Source organism: Peromyscus maniculatus, chromosome 16, assembly GCF_049852395.1.
Source record: "Peromyscus maniculatus bairdii isolate BWxNUB_F1_BW_parent chromosome 16, HU_Pman_BW_mat_3.1, whole genome shotgun sequence".
NCBI lineage: Eukaryota > Metazoa > Chordata > Mammalia > Rodentia > Cricetidae > Peromyscus > Peromyscus maniculatus.
Window position 1 is genome coordinate 65,434,229 of NC_134867.1, and position 19,752 is coordinate 65,453,980.

Consider the following 19,752-nt stretch of genomic DNA (forward strand, 5'->3'; position numbering starts at 1 on the left):
GGCAGGGCCAGGGCACTTACTGAATTCCTTAGCTGAGGGACTCCATGCTTCCTGATGAACTGTCCATCATCTTGTTGTTTCCCTAGATATTGCATCTCGTTATCCTACACTCTGGACTGAGCAAGTTAAAAGTCGGCAGAACAAGACCAATAAAAATTCAGGTAAATTGGGACCTGGTGTCCTACCGTAGAAGAGTATTTAATTCAGGACTTTTACCTTCTGCAAGTTACTTAAATGTTTTTTTTTTTTTTATTAGATTCTCTGTAGTCTCTGAAGGAGTTCTGTGCAGCTGTGCAGTGGGCTGTACTTTCAGGCGTGTGTGCATGCGTGCGTGCATGTATGTGTGTGTGTCTGTCTATCTGTCTGGGTGGTGGTTGTTGGTGGTGAGTGCTCTCTTTGAGGCAGTTTCTGAACTGTCTGAACACTTGGCTGTTTTAGATTAAAGCCTCCAGATGTATGGATTATACCTACTCCAGAACAGCAGTGACAGAACTGACCTTTCAAAGCGATGGCTTTGACATTTTGTAGACAAGCCATGTAGCTTGTTAGTGACCTCCTGGTTTCGGGAGTTTATGGAGCACAGTGGGTGGGTGTCCTGCTTGTTTCCTCTGGCTTTTTGTAGAATCCGAATCTGCCCTCTGGGTTAGTGGATAGGCAGCCAAGGAAGGTCAGGGTGACCACAGGAATTTCCTGGGATTGACCTTGAACACAGAGATGAGAGGCAGCCACTCCCAAGGGCATCCTGGCACAGAGTGACACTGTCTGGGCTGCGTGATCCTTTCAAAGAGCATATCTGATATGCTACAGAAGAGTGCTAAGCTTGGGCATCACAGGTCAGAATAGGAAGGATCCACACGACTCCATAGACAACATAAAGAGGCCCGGCTGTCAGGAAGAAGGCTGTCTCTGGTGGTGTACAATCTCAAATCCTCAGGGGACCCCTGTTTGGGAAAGCTTGCTGACTTGTGAGACCAGGGGTGTGAGTGGTGCCATAGAAGGCTTACATGGAATGGCCAGTGGGCTCCTGAAGAGTGAGCGCCACCCCACAATGCTCCCTGCCCGTTCCCTCCTGGCCCTGGCTCTGAATGGCTGAGCCTCACCTAGTGCCTGATGGAGACTTTCCCCTCTGGCTGCTCTGAGAAAGGGTAGAACCCAAAGGTTTCACTACCAGTAAGTATGCAAATGGCAGGGAACTTTAAATATAATTTTCCTCAGCAATGATTGCTATAGACAACGTTCCCTGTTGTTTTAGTTTTATTTCTGTAGCTATGACCAAAAGCATCTTAGGGTAGGAAAGGGTTTATTGAGCTTACAATTCCATGTCACAGGCCATCATTGAGGGAAGTCAAGGCAGGAACTCAAGCAAGAACTTGAGGCAGGCCTGCTCACTGTTCCCCACAGCACCACCTCAGATCAAGGAACTCATTTTGAAGCCAAAGAAGTGTGGAGGGCCATGGAGGATGCTGCTTGCTGGCTTGCAGACAGGCTTGTTTATGTCCAGCATGCTTTCTAGACAGTTCTGGATCATTTGCCTAGGAAAGGTGCCTCCCACAGTAGACTGGGCCCTCCTTTAATTAACAATCAAGATACCCCCCTCACAGATATGCCCACAGGCTGATATGATCTAAGCAATTCCTCAGCTGAGGCTTTTCTCTTGAGTGACTCTAGGCTGTGTCAAGTTGACAGTTAAAGCTAACTAGAGCACCTACTGTATAAAAAGTCACCTGTATACCTCTCTCATAACCTCAAAAGTGATTTCGTTCAATTCTATTGCCATACTAATAAAAGTTATCTCAGTGGTTAGAGTGCTGTATGCTCAGTGTTTAGAGTGCTGTATACTCAACCCTCTCATATACAAAATAATTAGTGTATGAGAAAATAATTAAATCATTGCTTGTTTCCAATGTATTGATTTACTGATGGATCTTGAGAGCGTCTCATGGGAAAAGCAATATGGCCACGACTGATTTTGATCTGAGAAACATGCAGATGATTATAAACACAGCCACTGGAAACGTGTAGTTTAAAGGTACATTTAATTGTGCTCTGGAAGAATTTCAACTTAGGCAGATAACTCTTAGAACAATGGCATCAGCTCTCAGCCACCATTGGCAAAGCATTGGGCCAATTTTAACTAACCTTCAATAACTGAGCAAGCTTTCGGCATATGGACAATTGAAAAAAAAAACAACGCTTGAGGGAAGTCTAGTTTACCAATAATAGCAGAGGTTATCATAGTTTATTTTAAATTTCTATATATGAGTATAACTCAAAACAGAGACATTAAATTGATTTGTAGAGATGGGTTATGAAACTACTAGGTTTTGTTCATGTTTAACTGTTACCTACTTTCTGAGGGTCAAAAAAAATTAGCGCCTACAGGGTGTCATGGGACATTCGAAGCAGTACTAGCAGTGATGCTATGAATACTCTCAGTGTTTGTGGCCTGGCTATTGTTAGCACCATGAGAAGAATTTTGTTTGTATTTAATTTCTATTTTTAAAGCTACCTTTACTTACAATCATCTTTTGCAGACATAGAGATGTTTATTTAATAAAAGGGTCGGAATGGAGACTGGCTATGAATGGTGGGGAGTTTCTGTCCCATCAGCAACTCCCAAATACCCAGCAGCCACTTCCCAAATTATCACACAGAGGCTTATATTAATTATAAATGTTTGGCCGATGGCTCAGGCCTATTATTAACTAGCTCTTACATTTAAATTAACCCAGTTCTATTAATCTATTTATTGCTATGTGGTCCATAGCTTAACAGTCTTCCAGCATCCTGCTTTTTAGGAGGCTCGTGGCATCTGTCCCCACTCTGACTTTCTTCATCTCTGTCCTCAGTTTTTTTTTTTAAAGATTTATTTATTTATTATGTATACAGTGTTCTTCCTGCATGTATGCACACCAGAAGAGGGCACCAGATCTCATTATAGATGGTTATGAGCCACTATGTGGGTGCTGGGAATTGAACTCAGGACCTCTGGAAGAGCAGTCAGTGTTCTTAACCTCTGAGCCATCTCTCCAGCCCTCTGTCCTCAGTTTTAATGGTACCACCTAACCTTATTTTGCCTTGCCATTGGCCAAAACTGCTTTATTATCAACCAATGAGAGCAACACACATTCACAACGTACAGAAGGACATCTCACAGCTATTGGCAGCAGAGTACTTTCCTACCTGGGTTTTTTCCCAGGTTGACAAATAACAACAACTATGACAGCAGTAATTTACGAGTTATTACTCTGTATTTTAAACATTGACTTACCTGATTGCAATTCTTACATGCTCTTTTACAGTTAATGGCAAACTGGAAATGCACAGAGTAACCATTCTCACAAAGAAAATACAAAGGACCCCTAGTCAATGAAATTTACACATAGTAGCTACATAAAAAATATTTATTTTCTGAATTAGTAGAATCTTGTCAGCATGTGTTTTATGGGCTCTTGTGGTGCCATTGTCTTGTTGTTAAGCAAGCAAAAAATCAAAAAGCAAATAGGTAAATTTCTCTCTCTCTCTCTCTCTCTCTCTCTCTCTCTCTCTCTCTCTCACACACACACACACACACACACACACACAGAGAGAGAGAGAGAGAGAGAGAGAGAGAGACTCAGTGCCATTATATTTTGATTACTGGACCTTTTCTTGGTTGGTTCACCTCATAGGAGAATCAATTATGTACATTAAATGAATGAGTAATTTCTTAATTTGCTTTTTACTAAAGAATGTATTATTTTCAAATTTTCTGTCATTATAAAATGGAAGGTGCTCACTTCTTTCCATTCTTGAATCATCTTACTATATTAAGATTTATTTTTTTTTACTCATAGGATATACATTGATTACAAAGTGTTTTGGATAGGAGGTTTTGTAAAATTCTTTTATGTGTGTACTCACTTATATATTTATTAAACATATATGAATCTAGGTCATATTCTTTACTGTGATGTATATAGTTCTTTTTTTATCTTTTATCTGATCCTTTAAAAACACTTCAAGAGGCTTGATTTTTGTCTATGTATTGTCTGTTAACAGCATCACAAATTAAATGTTACTCATGAATTACGAATACCAATGTATATAGGGTTTGTTGTGGTTTGAATGAAAATGGGCCTGCATAGGCTCATATGTTTGAATGCTTGATCCCCAGTTGGTGGAACTGGTTGGAAAGGATTAAGAGGTGTGGCTTTGTTGAAAAAGGTGTGTCACTGAGGGTGGACTTTGAGGTTTCTGAGGCCCACACCATTCCAGCTGTCTTTCTGCCTAATGGATATTGTTTCAACACATAAGTTCTCAGCACCATGCTTACCTGTCTTACATGTCCCACCATGATGGTCAAGGACTCTTACTCATCTCTGACATTGTAAGCAAGCTCCCAATTAAATGCTTTCTTCTCTAAGTTGCCTTGGTCATAGTGTCTCTTCACAGAAATATAAAAGTAACTAAGACAAGGTTTTATAACCCATTCTAAGTAAGGAGCATACTCCAGAGGATAAGCCTGAGCTCTGGACAGTTTATGACACTGAGAGGACCTGACTTTCATGGGATGGTGATCAGAATAGGAACATTTCTCTGTACCGTTAGAGCCATGGGCAGTTGAACCAGGTGATATGCCCTGGAATAAAAAAGAATCATAGACATGAGGTGCTAGGTGGGTCGCTATCTTCTGGGAAGAGAGCTTTCAGTGGGGTGAGTGACTTGAGCATTTCCAGCAAGATTTTGTTTGGACCATGTTTGCATGCTGCACTCACCCTCTGCAAAGCAAGCATCACCCTTTACAAAACAAACAAACAAATAAACAAACAAACAAACAAACCAAGAACATATTTTCAGAGATCACAATTGTTTCCAAATGACCAAGAACTGGATGCTTACTCTAACAATGCTCCAAACTTCTCTCAATGTCTACAAATGAATGAATAGCTGGAGGTGTTTTGACATAGGTCATATACGGAGTAGGGAGTAGAGTATGAATTCAAGAAATGTCGTTGGAAACTCTTTTGTAGAAGGACAAGTGCCCTGGGAAGGAGAGGTGGGGAAGGGATGGCAGGGAGCCTGCTTACAGCCTGCCTCGGGCCAGCAGAGTCCTTCTGATGATCAGAATCAAGTTCAAATGTGGACCAAACTCACTGTTCTGCCCCCTCCGCTTCCTGTGCCTGAGCTGCAGTTGGGAGAAGTTACAGGGATGTTTTTCCAGGTGAGAAAGCCACAGCTACTTCTTGGGGAGCCTTTGAAAGGACCTGGAGGCTCTGTCATGGCAGGGCGTCTGTGTCGACCCTGCTCTCCAGGCACAAGTGCTCTCTGGCTTTTTGCAAGGACCTTTTTGGGGACTTCAGTGGACAGGTGCAGGTCGACCTGTCAGTTTTTCAATCCCTGGATGGACACCAGTAGCTTCTCACTCACACAGCTCCCCCATGCTCCCTCCCTCTGACCTCCTCTCATACTGAACACTTGTTCCTCAGTCTCTTTTTAGCCAGTGTGAGTTAGAGCTGCCATCAGCATCCAGCCAGGACATCTGGTAAATGGCTGACTACAGAAATTCAGACAGAAGAAGTCATGTGGAGATAGCCATCCAAAGCCTGAGAGAGACTCATTGCATCTGTCTTCTGCATCCACAGTCTGCAGCAAAGCTCCCAGGTGCCTATCCATCAGAGCCTAGGTAGTGAGCACTGGGGGGATCCAGAGACTCTGTGCCCTACCATCCTCCTCATGTGAGCACGGTCCATGGTGATGTAACCTGTCCATTGCCTGGGGGGTTGACAGACTGGGTTCTGTGGCCAAGGATAGAATCATTTCAAAATGGGGCCAGACTGAATTCAGTCTGGCAGAGACCTCCCAAGACACCCTCACTGCTCACTGAACCCCACACAGAGCAGCAGGGGAGAGGCATCCTCCCAGAGACTGTGGCTAGAGGGAGGTGAGGCTGAGCTCACCTCTGGAGGGAGGCAGAGGCACTGGTGTTTATTCTGGTCACTCCTTCTAATCCCTGCCATTCTACCTAGCATCCAAAGCCTCAAGATAACAGGCAATGGTTTTATGTCTATGGTAGCTGTAGCACCCACTGTCTAGGTGAACATCTATAGACCTCGAAGGTACCCTACTCAATGGGCTCTGGCTTGAGCCCGTGGCCTCCACAGATGAGCTTGTTCATTCAGGGCTGCAGGAGCGAAAAGGCCCAGCTGGGAGCTTCACACCAGGTGGGGCAGCAGTGACTACCTTCCACTTTCCTTACCCCTCCATGGACACTGAAATATTACAGAAGCTACTGCCAGGCCACGTGGGAGCCACATGGACCTCAGATCAGCCAGCCCCAGTGGTACTTACCACCAGGATCGGAATGGAGTTCACGGAGCACAGCATCTGCAGTTACCCCCCTTGCTAGCTGTGAGAGGAGGGAGATAGTCCGACTCCTCTCTGTGTCAGGAAGATCTTTTGAGGCTCCTTAAGGTAAGGAAGGCTCTGTTACGCAGAGTGGCCTGCCACAGGAAGAGACATCTCCTCATTTCCCGCCACTTGGAAGCTCTGAGAGACGACAGCCGTAGCCTGTGGTAGATGAGCTACGGTGGGCAGAGTGTCCATGGTCACCAGCTGCTAACTCAAGGGTGGGTTCTGAGGGCTGTGGCTCCCTGTGGCTGGCTAGTCTCTGCAAGTCATCTTTCCCACGTCAGAATTGCTGCGGCTTTAATTCCAGCTGTCTGCAGGCAGCCCTCCCCGGGTACTAGCCAAGGGCTGGCCCTCACCTGTACCACTGAAGGGCTTCTGGCTACAGCCCCTGCGCCAGCAGTTGGACATTCCTCCCACTCGCAGTAAGGGGTGGAAAATCTGGGCACTGATTGTCTCGCTGCCTTGTTTATTTTTTTAAATGCAGAGTGGAAGACGTTGAGTGTCTGTTTTTTCTCTCCCTCCCTGGCTCTTCCAATAGCTCTAGAGCCCAAGGCTGAGCCCCGCAGAGGTCCGGGGAGAGCGCTCCCTGTACTCAGTCTTGCCTGCAGACGGCTGGACACAAGCTAGCCTCTCTGTCTCCCTCAGGCCTCGCCGACTTTTTCTTGTCTTTCTGGATTTGGCACAAGCTGGAGCAAACACGGAGGCCTGGGTTGTGTCATCGTCGGACACCTCCTCCCCTCCCTCTGTCCCTCCTCAGCAGTTAAACACTGCTCTGGCTCATGTCCAAGAGGACATCCTTGATGGTCACCATGTCCCGTGGTTTTATGGGACCCCCCTCAGTGGAAATATTTTCTGCCTTATTCGGGATTGATAACTTTTGCTTTATTGCACATATTAAAATTAATGCCAAAAGATAATTATCTTTTAATTCTGCTTTAAATCAAGCTAAATTGCATTCCCTAGGGGAAAATAATATGAATTACATTTCATCTGTAACTTTTAGGTTCTTCCTTCTCTTTTTGTTTTTTAAAAGCAACATTATAAAACCATCAAAATACCATTTAGACTCTAAAATTATAAAGCTTTGGTCATTTGAAGAGATCAAAATCTATAAATTACATAATTCCCATTAAGTGTGGCTGTAACCATGCATGATTTTAAAGTGTTCCTTATTCTGCTTAATGTACATGACCAAGTTGATTTAATTTTCCTAGCTATACAGGGCTGTGTTAATTTCAAACATGCTTAATTCTCAGATTTCAATGTTCAATCAGACTGTAAGTGATCAGAGTATTTAAAGTTCAGAAAGAAAAAAAAAGGCAGTGAAATCGAGTGGACTCTAGTTTAGGCTGGTTGGAAACACGCCAATGCATCTCCATGTAGAGAAGCGCATTTGACTTTATTCTCTGAAAGGAAATGAAATTCAATTTGCCATAGAATCGCTAGGTCTAACAGGAGTCTCCTGTGCAGGCAGGGCTGTGCAGAGCTCTGAAGGAACCTGACTTAAACATTCATTACCTGCTAGTGTTTCTCTGCAGCCTAGCTGTGGTAGGGAGAGTCCAGGGATTGTGCTCTGGCAGATGCAGAGTACAGGCTCTGGTATAAGCCCCTCGGACACAGGAAAGGGGCTTGTGTATGAGAACTAAAAAGAGGTAGTCTCCTCATGGCAGACCCTGCTAGCCAGGCCCTGTGATCCCCCTCATCAAACCTGGAAGAGCGGCAGGCATCGGATAAGGCAGAGGTGCATGGTGAAGTCTCACAGGCCAGAACACAGCCTTTTCCAGATGCACTTGGAGTCCGTGGATTCAATAGCCCAAGGCAGTGTGCTCCTTCTCCCAGGCAGCACCGGACTAGCTGGAGCCATTCTCCTAACAGCCGTCAGGGCTACTGAGGCTTAGAGTCCTCCAGGCCTTGGGAAGCACAGAAAGTGAGAGGCTCTGGGCTGAGGCTGCCTCTCATCATGGAATCCTGACAGAGAATGTGGCATCTTGAGAAGGTGATGAGGTCTACCCCATAGGAAAGCACCAGTCCTCAGTCCTGTTTTGTCACGGGTACCCAATTAGCAAATAAGAAGGGAACTGGCATACAGGTATGAGGGTCTCAGCTTAGTGCCCAGCTTGGCAGATGGCAAGGCCCAGGGCTTTTCTGAGAACCCTGTGTGTTCTCATATGACTAGGTAACTAGAGTTTAGAGGATTCAGATGCCGGGAGTTATAACAGTAGGTGAAAGGCACCAAGGGTTTACCTTTAGTTGTGAGCTCTGTGAGGCCACCCTTCATCATGAGCTGGTCCAAAGCACAGGCTGTGTGAAGGGCCACGTGTGCATTTCATGCTTGAGAACAGAACGTCATAGAGGAGATTTCACCACGTGTTCTGTTCTACAGTTTCCTCATGTGTATGACTCATCTACAAGGGAACCCGTGTTTGGAAATGACCACACAGTTGAGCTGAAGTTAACAGCCATACCTTCACCTGAGAAGTCAGCCCTCTCTAAGCCAGTGTCCTTTCATCTGTAGCCACTTTCTCCTTCCCTGGGGGACGTTAATACTTGGTGTTGGGTGAATAGTAGAGAATGTTATTATCAGTCCCAACTATTTCTCCTGGTCCATCTTCTCTGCAAGGGTCAGAGTGAAGCCTCTTTCCTCACCCCTTGTAAGCCACTGGCTGATTGACACCCTGGCCGAGCATGAGACATTAGCACAGTTACAACAGGCTGACTGCCCTACACATTTAAAAACAGAAATCTGGGGGGGGGGGTGGCTCAGTGGTTAGAAGCATTTGTGTGCTCCCATGAGGACTGGAATACAAACTCCCCAGAAACCATATAAAAGCTGGATATGTAGTATGAGCACCAGTGATCTCAGTGCCCCTTACAGGGAGATGTGAGACCGAGACAGGAGAATCTCTGGAAGCTCGCAGCCCAGCTAACCTGTGTAGACAGTGGAAAAAAACAACAAAGGCGGCTGCCTGTCTCAAGCTGGGTGGCAGTCGAGGGCTGGCACCCATGCTTGTTTTGTGACCTTTCACACAAATGCTGGGGTGCATGTGACCATATTCACATACATGGATGGACATGTGCACACATACTGTGCATCCATACACACACCTGTACACCTCTATATGTATATACATACACATGAATACCCCAAAACAGGACAGGACATTTGCTGAGGAATTTGACTTATTTCCAAGAATTACATGGTGGTTGTGCATCTACATGTATGTGTACAGCCAGACATAGGCTAAATCATTATTTACTCAAAGACATCTTTTTGCTTCAGAGAGAACCTTTTCCCTGGCCCCTGCCTGACCCCACACGGTCCTCTTCCTCTTTGATATGTCCGTATCCTACATAAATGCTGTATGAACGTTTTGATCGTGTTTTTGTTTAGAGTCATCTGAACGGGCTGCTCAAATTCACATCGCCAAGGGGATGGTCCTCGGAAGGGGGCCACTTGGGAGGTGCTTAGATCTTTAGGTAGAACTCATATAGAAAGGCTTAAGGGGCCCCCTCTGTCCTGATATCTCAGGGACATATGGAGGGCACCATGTGTGAAGTAGGAGATGGGCTCTGACCAGATGTGGAGTCTTCCCCTTCGGATCCTGGACTCTAGACTGTAGGGAGTCAGTGTCTGCTTTCCATCTGCTCAGGCCCTGGTGCCCTTGCTAAGGCAGAGAACCAGCTGCATAAAGGCCTTCCCAGTGCTGAGGAGGTCAGAGTTGATTTTTTCATGTTTGCAGCTGTACGTGCACCTTCGGAAGATGCTGGTGGAGGCTGCTAGAGCCTGCTCTCCTACCCTACCCTTGGAGGTGGTTCCCGAGAAAGACATGGACTCTTATCACCTGCGTTGCTGGCTCTGAAGTAGCCCTGATGATACATTTTAAGCTTTTTCTTGGTGTGTTGGAAGTTAATGTCAAAATTTATGGACCACCAAGAGCACAAACTCACTATTACTGGTGAAGCTCTAAATATATACAAATGCTTCTAATAATCACACTGGATACGAAACAGCTTCTAAGGCATTCTGGGTACAAGTCTTTGACACAGTATAAGCATACACCTCATTCTATTCTGTAATCTACCTTTGTGCTTTTGTGGCAGTGTCCTTTGAAGCCTGGTGTTTTCCTCTGGATGGATCCTATTCATTTGGTTTTTCTTTCATTTCTTGTCAAATCCTTTTCTGCAGAACCCTTGCCTAGCTCTGTCCTCCATGTTGGTCGGTGTTGGTCACCAGGGCCCTGGAACAGGGATTGGTGGAGCTGCTGCTGGTCCAAAGCCTTTGTGCCCCCGAGGGCAGCTGGCCTCAGATTTACAGAATCTTGTCTTGTGCACTCTCTTCTTCCATGAGGCTGAGTTGACCCCTGAGAGTAGACTCTCGGGTTGATCCAGATAGTTCACTTGTCAGCTTGGTCCTTCATGTAAGGGATTAAAAGTAGTGTCAGCAGCAACTGTGAATGGGAGGCATGATAACAGTGCCATTTACTCATGCAGGTCCTGCGTGGGATGTCCTTCCATTGGTGAGCGTTCTTGCCCCTTGAAGTTCTCATCCATCCTGGCATCTGCTTTGAGCTGACAATGCTGCCTAGAAGTGAGGCCACCGTGATATTCACAAACCTTTGTTCAGTTTTTGTGGGCCTTAAGGGCTACTCTGATGGGATTCCATAGACACCCCCAGCCCCTCAGCTTAAAGAGTGGGGGATTTCTTCTCATAGGTCATGAGCTAGGGCTGAGCCCAGTGTAAGGAGCTAGAGGAGTTGGCTTGTCTCGCAGATTCTCTTTGGCTTGCAGCCCAGCCTCTCTGTTACCTCCCAGGGACATTCCTCTTCCTGTCCCATCAGGAGACATGAGGAACTCACTTAATTCTTAATCGAAATGCCGGGTCTTCAAACCCTCTCATATTCCTCCAAGCTCCATATATGAGGCTTCAGTATACGAATTTTGGGGGAGCCACATTAGGATCATTTCTAATAGGGTGACTTGGGCTTAAGTAGATGTAGAGATGGGCCTGACCATGGAATCCTAGTTCTTGTTGTTATATTCCTGCAGTCCAAAGGTCCAAGTGTCCATTTCTGAAATGTCCCCTAAGTAAGAAGGAGTTTTTCTAGCAGGTAGGAGGGACACTCAGCTGCTGGGTGAGTTCTCATGGGTCCTTTGTACAGGTTTCCGTTTTTATACAGCAAACATTGGCTGAAAGTGAGAATTCCCCAGTTCAGCCATGGTTTCTCAGCCACAGGTTCTATGTATAAAAATGATTGCTTTTCACCAACCATGCTAATAAACTAAGAAAGCATGTACGTGTTTTGGCAAACCACAGCAGCATGTCTGTCTGGCACTTCAGCCAGAAGGATGTGTCTCCCCAAAGTCCCCTTGTCCCCCAGGGCATGGCCTCCTCTGTGAGCTGCAGTTGTGCCCACTGGTGAGGCCCAGGCTCCAAGGGTGCCCATCGCACAGAAAAGGGAGCACTTCTGGTTTGATGGCGTGTCCTTGCAGTGGGTGATGCGCCTTTAATTGCTGCACCTGTGCATTATTATGCCCATGTGTGAATGCTTCGTAAATTGAATCTTTCAGCTGAGCTAGAGAGTGTCATGTATTGACATGTGGTCACACAGAGCAGAGTCAGTCTCTGCAAGTGTGGCATGTGTAACATGTCCAGTCACCCTGAGAGAGGGCCACTGCTGAGAGAAGTGTTCTGGGAACACGCCCTGGAGGAGGAGACCCGGGGCGTCATTAAGGAATTGGTTCACTGCTGTATCCTCGCCCAAACCTTCTGAACTCATCTTGAGAACTAAGTTTTCCAAACCTCTCAGCTGAAAGACTTTTGCTTGGAAACTTAGAAATAATTTTGATGGTTTTTTCCATTTTGTCATGATGGTGATTCAAGAAAAAGATACTTTACTTTCAAAGTCAAATTTTAAAACTAAAAAAAAAAATAGTGTGCTTTCTTTAAAATGCTTGCTTGTTTGGGGAGATACTTTACTAGTTTAAGCTTTTTTCCTAATTTAACTGTTTTTAATAGTTATATTTTTGTCACAAATGCTGACATATTTTATGACATCTAAAGTTACCCCTATAATTTTTGCAGTAGCAACTTGTTCCCATCAAGTTCCACATGAAATGAAATTATGGGTTGAAGCAAAAGTTAATTAATAAACCACTTAAGATAGTCATCTGTGTTTCTTGTTTTGCCTTTCTGTTTGAAAATCACTACCTTTTATGTCCTGTTTGTGCTTTGCCATAATTTACAAATCCACATTGACATTCTACAGACACCCTGTGGAATACTGAAAGCCTGTGGACTTCCTAGAATACCCTGTCACAATTCCAACCACTTTTAGATGTGACTGAATCAAAATTAATAGTTTGGGGAAAGAGAGAGGAACACACACACACACACACACACACACACACACACACACACACACACACAAGAACGGTGGCAGGAAATCAGTGGTGCCTCTGCCCAGACATGAGTGTCCAGGCAGGGCTGACTAGGACTGCTCTTTAGGTGTGAACAAATTTATTCTTATATCCTAGATACCTCATATTGCAGGCAGCTTGAGCTTTCTAGGCTCATTGTCCAGAGAACAGAACCATCACGGGACTCCTCACCACTGTCTGTCTTCCATGCCCCCAGAGGTAACATGTACCTTGACAGGCTGGGCGGTCACATTGGCCAGTGATGCTGCGCTGTTGCTATCAACTACCTCACGGTTCATTTGAACATCGCTCAATGTTGTGCTCTTAGAAGTGTGTGGTGATGGCTTTTGTCATTCTGGCATCGTGGCTTAACTGCCTAATGTCCCCCATGCTTCCTTTGTTCATCCCTTGTGGCTACCAGGCACCTGTGGTCTACCTACTGTCCTTATAGTTTTGACAGGACCTAGCCTCTTATATTTCTCAGTACCATTTCCTCATGATAGATCATTTCTTTTTAGTGTGGGATATTCATCTGTTTATCTGTTCACTTTCTGGCTTATGTCTTGGTTGCTTTCAATGTGGGGCAATTATGACTAAATCAACTCCATGTGTTTGTATACAAGTCCATGTAGATTTATAGTCATGTGACCTGGCTACATGCGTAGGTACAGGATTGAAATGGATGTCTCTGTGTGTGTCTTTTTTTTCTCCAGTGGCCACAGAATTCCGAAATTTCACTCACTATGGTGAATGTGGTGGTCTGAATGAGAGCAGGCCCATAGGCTCATATATTTGAATACTTGGTCCCTAGTTGGTGGAACTGTTTGGGAAGGACTAGGAGGTGTGGCCTTGTTGGAGGAGGGCTTGGGGAAGACTCAGGTCATCCCCACTGTCTTCTCTGCCTCCTGCTTGTGGATTAAGATGTGAGCTCTCAGCTGATTCTCCAGCTGCCGACTGTGCCTTTACTCTCCATCACAGACTGTAATCCTCGGGAACCATGAGCCCATTAAACTCCATCTTTCATAAGTTTCTTTGGTCATGGTGTGTTTTATCACATGAATAGAAAACTAACTAATCCTGAAGTTGGTACCAGGGAGTGGGCTATAGCTGTTGTACACCTGACTGTGTTATTTATTTATTTATTTAGACAAATGTGGAAGACTTTGGGGCTCTAGGCTAGAACAGCAGAGCCATTTAAGCCCCTTGACATAAAGATGTAGAGCTACAGGATTTGGAGTTTGCCCTGCTGGGCTTTTGTCTTGCTTTGGTCCAATACTTATTCACTATCTCCTGCCTTCTCCTTTTAGGAATGGTAATGTATATTCCACTGCATATTGGAAGTATGTAATTTGATTTTACAGGAGGTTATAATTAAGAGATTGCCTTGAGTATCAGAAGAGACTTTGGACTTCAGGCTTTTAAACAGTGTTGAGACTGTGAAAGACTGTGGGTACTTTTAAAGTTGGACTAAATAAATTTTGTATTATGATATGGCCACAAGCCTATGAGGAACAAGGGGTGGTTTGAATGAGGATGCTACCTCCGTGTTCTCTCATGGCCATCATGAACTCTGACCCCCTGGAACCATAAGCCCAATTAAACTCTTTCTTCTGTAAGTCACCTTGGTCTTGGTGTTTTATCAGAGCAGCAGAAAAGTAAGACAGGGTGTTAGTTCCTTGTCCCATGCCTCGCCAGCCTTTGGTGCTGTCAGCATTCGGGGTGTTAGTTGTTTTCACAGGGGTGTAATTGTGTGTTCTAATTGTTTTGACTGCAATCCGCTTACGGTACTTGAGCCCAAACACCACCATCTTCCAGGTTCATTTCACATCTTGGTGTGTTCCGTGGTGAGATGTCTGTTCAAATTTTTAGTTGAGTTATTTGCTTTCTTATTGAGTTTTAAGTGATCGTTCTATGTCAGGGATGTGTTTTGTAAATATTTTCTCCCCGTGTGCAGCCTCCTTTCATTTGCTTTGCAGCATCTTCCCGTGAGCAGATGTTTGGATTGTATTGAAGTTCAGCTTATCAAGTTGATTGTGTGCTCATGGCCTGGGTGTGCCTGAAAGTCAGCCTGTCCCCCGTGAGTCATGGACCCTGCTTGCTGTCTCTCTGCCAGGGCTCCTTGACCCCAGATATATAGGTATATAAAGCAGAAATTAAAATTGAACATTTACAGATTTGTTGCATCATTTATTAATCATGATAACATTTATTTTAGCACAATTCTCTGATGGGCATATAACTATTCTATTTATTAAAGATAGAAGAAAATTGCATACTAATGTTATGGATACGCTTGTTTAGTTTTATGTAGAGTCTTGACAAAACATCTGAATGTTTATCAGAGATAATCAATATTCTGATTTTATAATTGTTAGTGCTGAGAATATTGCTTTTCCTAAATACATGGTACAAAATGCCAGAAATATATTTAAGACCATTTCAGACATGGTTAGAAATTCTGTTCTTTACAAAGCCAGTATTCCCTTAGCAATTTATGTATGTATATATTTGTGCAGGTCTGCCATACATGTATATATATGATGCTTGAGTGTGATGTGAATGTGTATCATGAGAGTATGTATACACACACATACACACACATATTTATTTATTTGTCAAACTTTCAAGCTGAGAAATGATAAAAGGGAAATATTCAGTCTTTTTTCCATAACCAAACCCTTATGTTCTGTTAGAGCAGAAAACCTTGTAATTTCTGACATACAGCAGTCTTGACTCTGAGCCAAGGTGTTTCAGACAGTTTGCATTGGTGTTGTGTGGTAGGAGAGTGTCTTAGTTAGGGTTACTGTTGTCATAAAACACCACGACCCAAAGCAAATTTGGGAAGAAAGGGTTTATTTGCCTTACGCTTCCATGTTACTGTTCATTATCAGAGGAAGTCAGGACAAGAACTCAAACAGGGCAGGATCTTGGAGGCAGGAGCTGATGCAGAGGTCATGGAAAAGTGCTGCTTACTGGCTTGTTACCCATGACTTGCTCAGCCTGCTTTCTTAGAAAACTCAAGACCACCAGCTCAGGGTGGCCCCACCCATAATGGGCTGGGCCCTCCCACACCAATCACTGAAAAAATGTCCTTATAGGGCTTATGTACAGCCTGATCTTATGGAGATGTTTTCTAAATGGAGGCTTCCTCCTCTCTGATGACTAAACCTTGTGTCATGTTGATATAAACTAGACAGCACCACAGACCCCTTATCAACTTGACATACAAACACATCACTGTTAAGCTACAAACTTTTCTCATGATCACGCATTAATATAAATATCACATACGAAACATCTCCAAATTATTGTGGTCTTCTGCAGCAACCGGGCTGCGCCTTCACTGAGAGCCTCTCCAGGGCTCTCTTCAGGGACTCCAGCCCTGCCACACAGTGCCAAACCTCAGCTGTTCTCCATGACCCCTTCATGTCTTCAAAACCAGTACCACCTGGGTGACTCTTAAACTACCAGGCTTGGCTGCCGGCAGGAGGTACAACCTTGGCTGCTTCTGTGTGCTGACTCAGAGGAAACACTTCCCAGAAGGCTTCCCCTCAGTGATGCTGGTCTCTTCTTAAATCACCATGAGTTTTTCAGCTCCAGCTGACCAGCATCAATTGTCCCAGTGAAACAGAAGTTGTCCTTTGGTGACCCTGGTCTCTTACTCATCTGTAACTAGAGTTTTCCTGCCTTGCCCACAGTCAGGACAAATCTTTGTCACCCACCAGTCCCACAGCTGCTCAGACCCAACCAAGTAAACACAGAGACTTATATTGCTTACAAACTGTACAGGCAGGCTTCTTGCTAACTGTTCTTATAGCTTAAATTAATCCATTTCCATAAATCTATACCTTGCCACATGACCCTTGGCTTACCATCATCTTCACATGCTGCTTGTCCTGGCAGCAGCTGGCAGTGACTCCTTCTGCCTTCCTGTTCTTTCTTTTCTCCTCTCTGTTAGTCCCGCCTATACTTCCTGCCTAGCCACTGGCCAATCAGTGTTTTATTTATTGACCAATCAGAGTAATTTGACATACAGGTCATCCCACAGCACTCATCAGCTGATTTTTCAGCTCCAGCTGACCCAAAACTATAGACCATAAATGACCTGGTAGAGTCTTTGCTTCCCTGTGAAACTTCCCAAGCTCTGCACTTCTTTTAACATCTGTGTCTTCAAAGTTCTGACAGACAGCCCACTGAGCAGACAACACCCAAGGCTCTTCTAGCTCAAAGTTCCAAAGTTTTCCCCAAAACAACATGGTCAGGTCTGTCAAAGCAATACCCCACTTCTGGTACCAATTTCTGTCTTTTTGGGTTACTGTTGCTGTGATAAAACATCATGACCAACAGCAAGTTAAAGAGGAAAGGGTTTATTTGGCTTATGCATTCAGAGCACTGTTCATCGCTGAAGGAAGTCAGAACAGGAACTCAAAGAGGGCAGGATCCTGGAGGTAGGAACTAATGCAGAGGCCATGGAGAGGTGTTGCTTACTGGCTTGCTTCCCTTGACTTGCTCAGCCTGCTTTCTTATAGAACCCAGGACTACCAGCCCGCAGGTGCCACTACCCACAACAGGCTGGGCCCTGCCCATCCTGGAGCTCCAGTGGCACAGTCGGTTAGCACTCAGCACTCATATCCTACGGGCTTGCATACGGTCTGATTGTCTTAGTCAGAGTTTCTATTGCTGCGGTGAAACACCGTGACCAAAGCAACTTCAGGTTACCTGTTACTTCCTGTTTATTTCATCAATTAATTTAATTGATTAATTTAATGTGACTCTGTGTGTGTGCACACATGCATGGGGCACACACATGCCAGGGCATGAATAATACATAGGTCAGGGGACGGCTTGACAGAATGGGTTATTTCCTTCTGTTTTGACACGTGGGTCCTCCAGGTCAGCTCAGTCAGGCCCCACAGCAAATGCCATCGCCCACTGAGCCATCTAATTGGTTCCCTTGTCTCATGTAAAAGCCACTGCTTTAGAGAGGTGGGACTCTCTGACCACTGGCAGGCCGGGCCTCTGTCTGCTCTGCTATCAGTTCATAGTGGGAAAGCCAGTGGCCTTCATGCTGGGCTTTTCTGGGAAACGGAAGATATTCAGATTGCCTTTGTAAGCACCTGAATACAAAACAAAACCACTTTTCCCTTCACTTCCTTCAGATAGAGCCAGTTTCCTAATTCTATACAAGTTTCAAACAGCATCTCCCATACAGCACATTCTCAGGCAATCTGGTGTTCTTCTCACTAACCCCTAAAGGCCCTGGGACAGAAGGGCTCAGAGCCAGAGCTGGACTGATTCACTTGGTGAGCTACTTTCCTGGACAGCTGGAGTGTGACCTCTGCGTGGGGACTTGACCACAGAGGGGTGAGGCTGGGACGAGCCTAGTGAAGAGTCAGGCTTTAGGAGGAGAAGTGAAGATGAATGATGTTTCTCGGAATCTCAGAACTGCTCTGAACCTGGTGTGATTACCTCTGAGGAGTGGGAGGACCAATGGGATTTCAACATAGCATCCCTTGGTAGGCACCAGGGACAATGGGATTTCACCATAGGATTTCCTTGGCAGACGTCGGAACACATGGAGATTAGGGGAAGAGACTGTACTTTAGTAGTCACTCACAATTAGGGCATCTTTGAACATTCTAGAAGGTCTGTCTCTATTTTAGTTTGGTAGGATGCTTCTCTTCCTCTGACAAGGTACAGAATCAATGCTCTGCTCTGAGGTAGAGTCTACCTGCTGAGCAATGTCAACTCTAATTTTGAGTCTAGAGAACCTGAATCTAGGTATTTTTTCCAACCTTTATTTTTTTGGAAGTATGCAATTTGTTGTTTGTTTGTTTATTTATTTATTTATTTGGTGCCAGTGAACCATTTGCCCAGTTTGTCTCTTAGTGGTGCTCTGAGAGAGGGAGGTGTGGGCAGTTTGGCTCCATCCCAGGATTGTGCACGCACACCAATTTCCTGGTTCTATGCTCCCCTGCAGGTTTTGGGTCTCCTCACAGATAGAATGCAGGGCTCTCGCACACCTACTCTGTCCTGAGGATTACGAAGAACACACTTATCCTTAGCAACAGCCTGGCATGTGTGTTGACTGTGATGGCGATGGCCTGGGATGTGAAAAGCAAGCCTCAGGTTCCTCAGGATTATATTTTGCAGCCAATCATAATCATACCCTGACCCAGGGGGAAAAAAAAAAACCCAAGCACTGTGATGCTGCTCTGGTCTTTTTACACTGCCCAGGCTGAGTTCTCCGGGCACCTCTTCCCACTCTGCTTATTCCCCATGTCAGTGCTAGCAAATCCAGTTCTGAATTTTTTTTTGTTTCTTTTTAACGTCTTTGATCATCTCATATAGGTTTTGTATAATTGACAGAGAACCACAAGAGATTCCATGACTGATGAGGACAGCATGTAGAAAAATTAAGCACTGTAATCAGTTCTAGGAAAAACTGAAAACCCACATGGAGAAACCTTTGGCGCATGGAAACATCGCTGATTTCAGTGTGATCTCAGAGCTCCTCAGAAACTCAAATTATGGGGCCTCACCTCCCTCAGACCTGTGGGTCAGAAACCTGGGCAGGAAGTGGGCAGCCTCAGGGCCACTCTGATGTTCCGTGGGCTTCCTGCTGGTGCCTTTCTTTGAGGTCACTGGGTGTTGGCAGTTCCATTATGGCCCTAGTCATGAGTTGGTGAATACCCACAGTTAGTAATCATCACAAGGTTGAAAACCAACTCTGTGCGAGAGGAGATAATAGCCACTGGGGTTTCATGCACACATAGGCTTCAGCCCAACCTGGCCCTGCCTGTGACCTGCTTTCCTGAAGCCTTTCCATGGACCTTCCCGTTTATCCCTGTTCCCTACCCCCATACATACCCTGCCTGTGCCCCTTGACATTCTACCCTGCCCAGATCAAGTGATGTGTGCTGTGATATGTGCTGGCAGTCAGGA

The 19,752-nt window shown here is 45.1% G+C and overlaps 1 protein-coding gene across 2 annotated transcripts in view; it reads left to right on the forward strand.

The window, feature by feature from the left end:
• Smoc2 (SPARC related modular calcium binding 2) overlaps positions 1-19,752 on the forward strand; it is a 132,113-nt gene that overhangs the window by 68,972 nt on the left and 43,389 nt on the right. For both annotated transcript variants that reach the window (XM_015994879.3, XM_015994878.3), the window contains exon 7: positions 87-161. In XM_015994879.3, the coding sequence (XP_015850365.1) occupies positions 87-161 (75 nt within the window). The remainder of the gene's footprint in view (positions 1-86; positions 162-19,752) is intronic.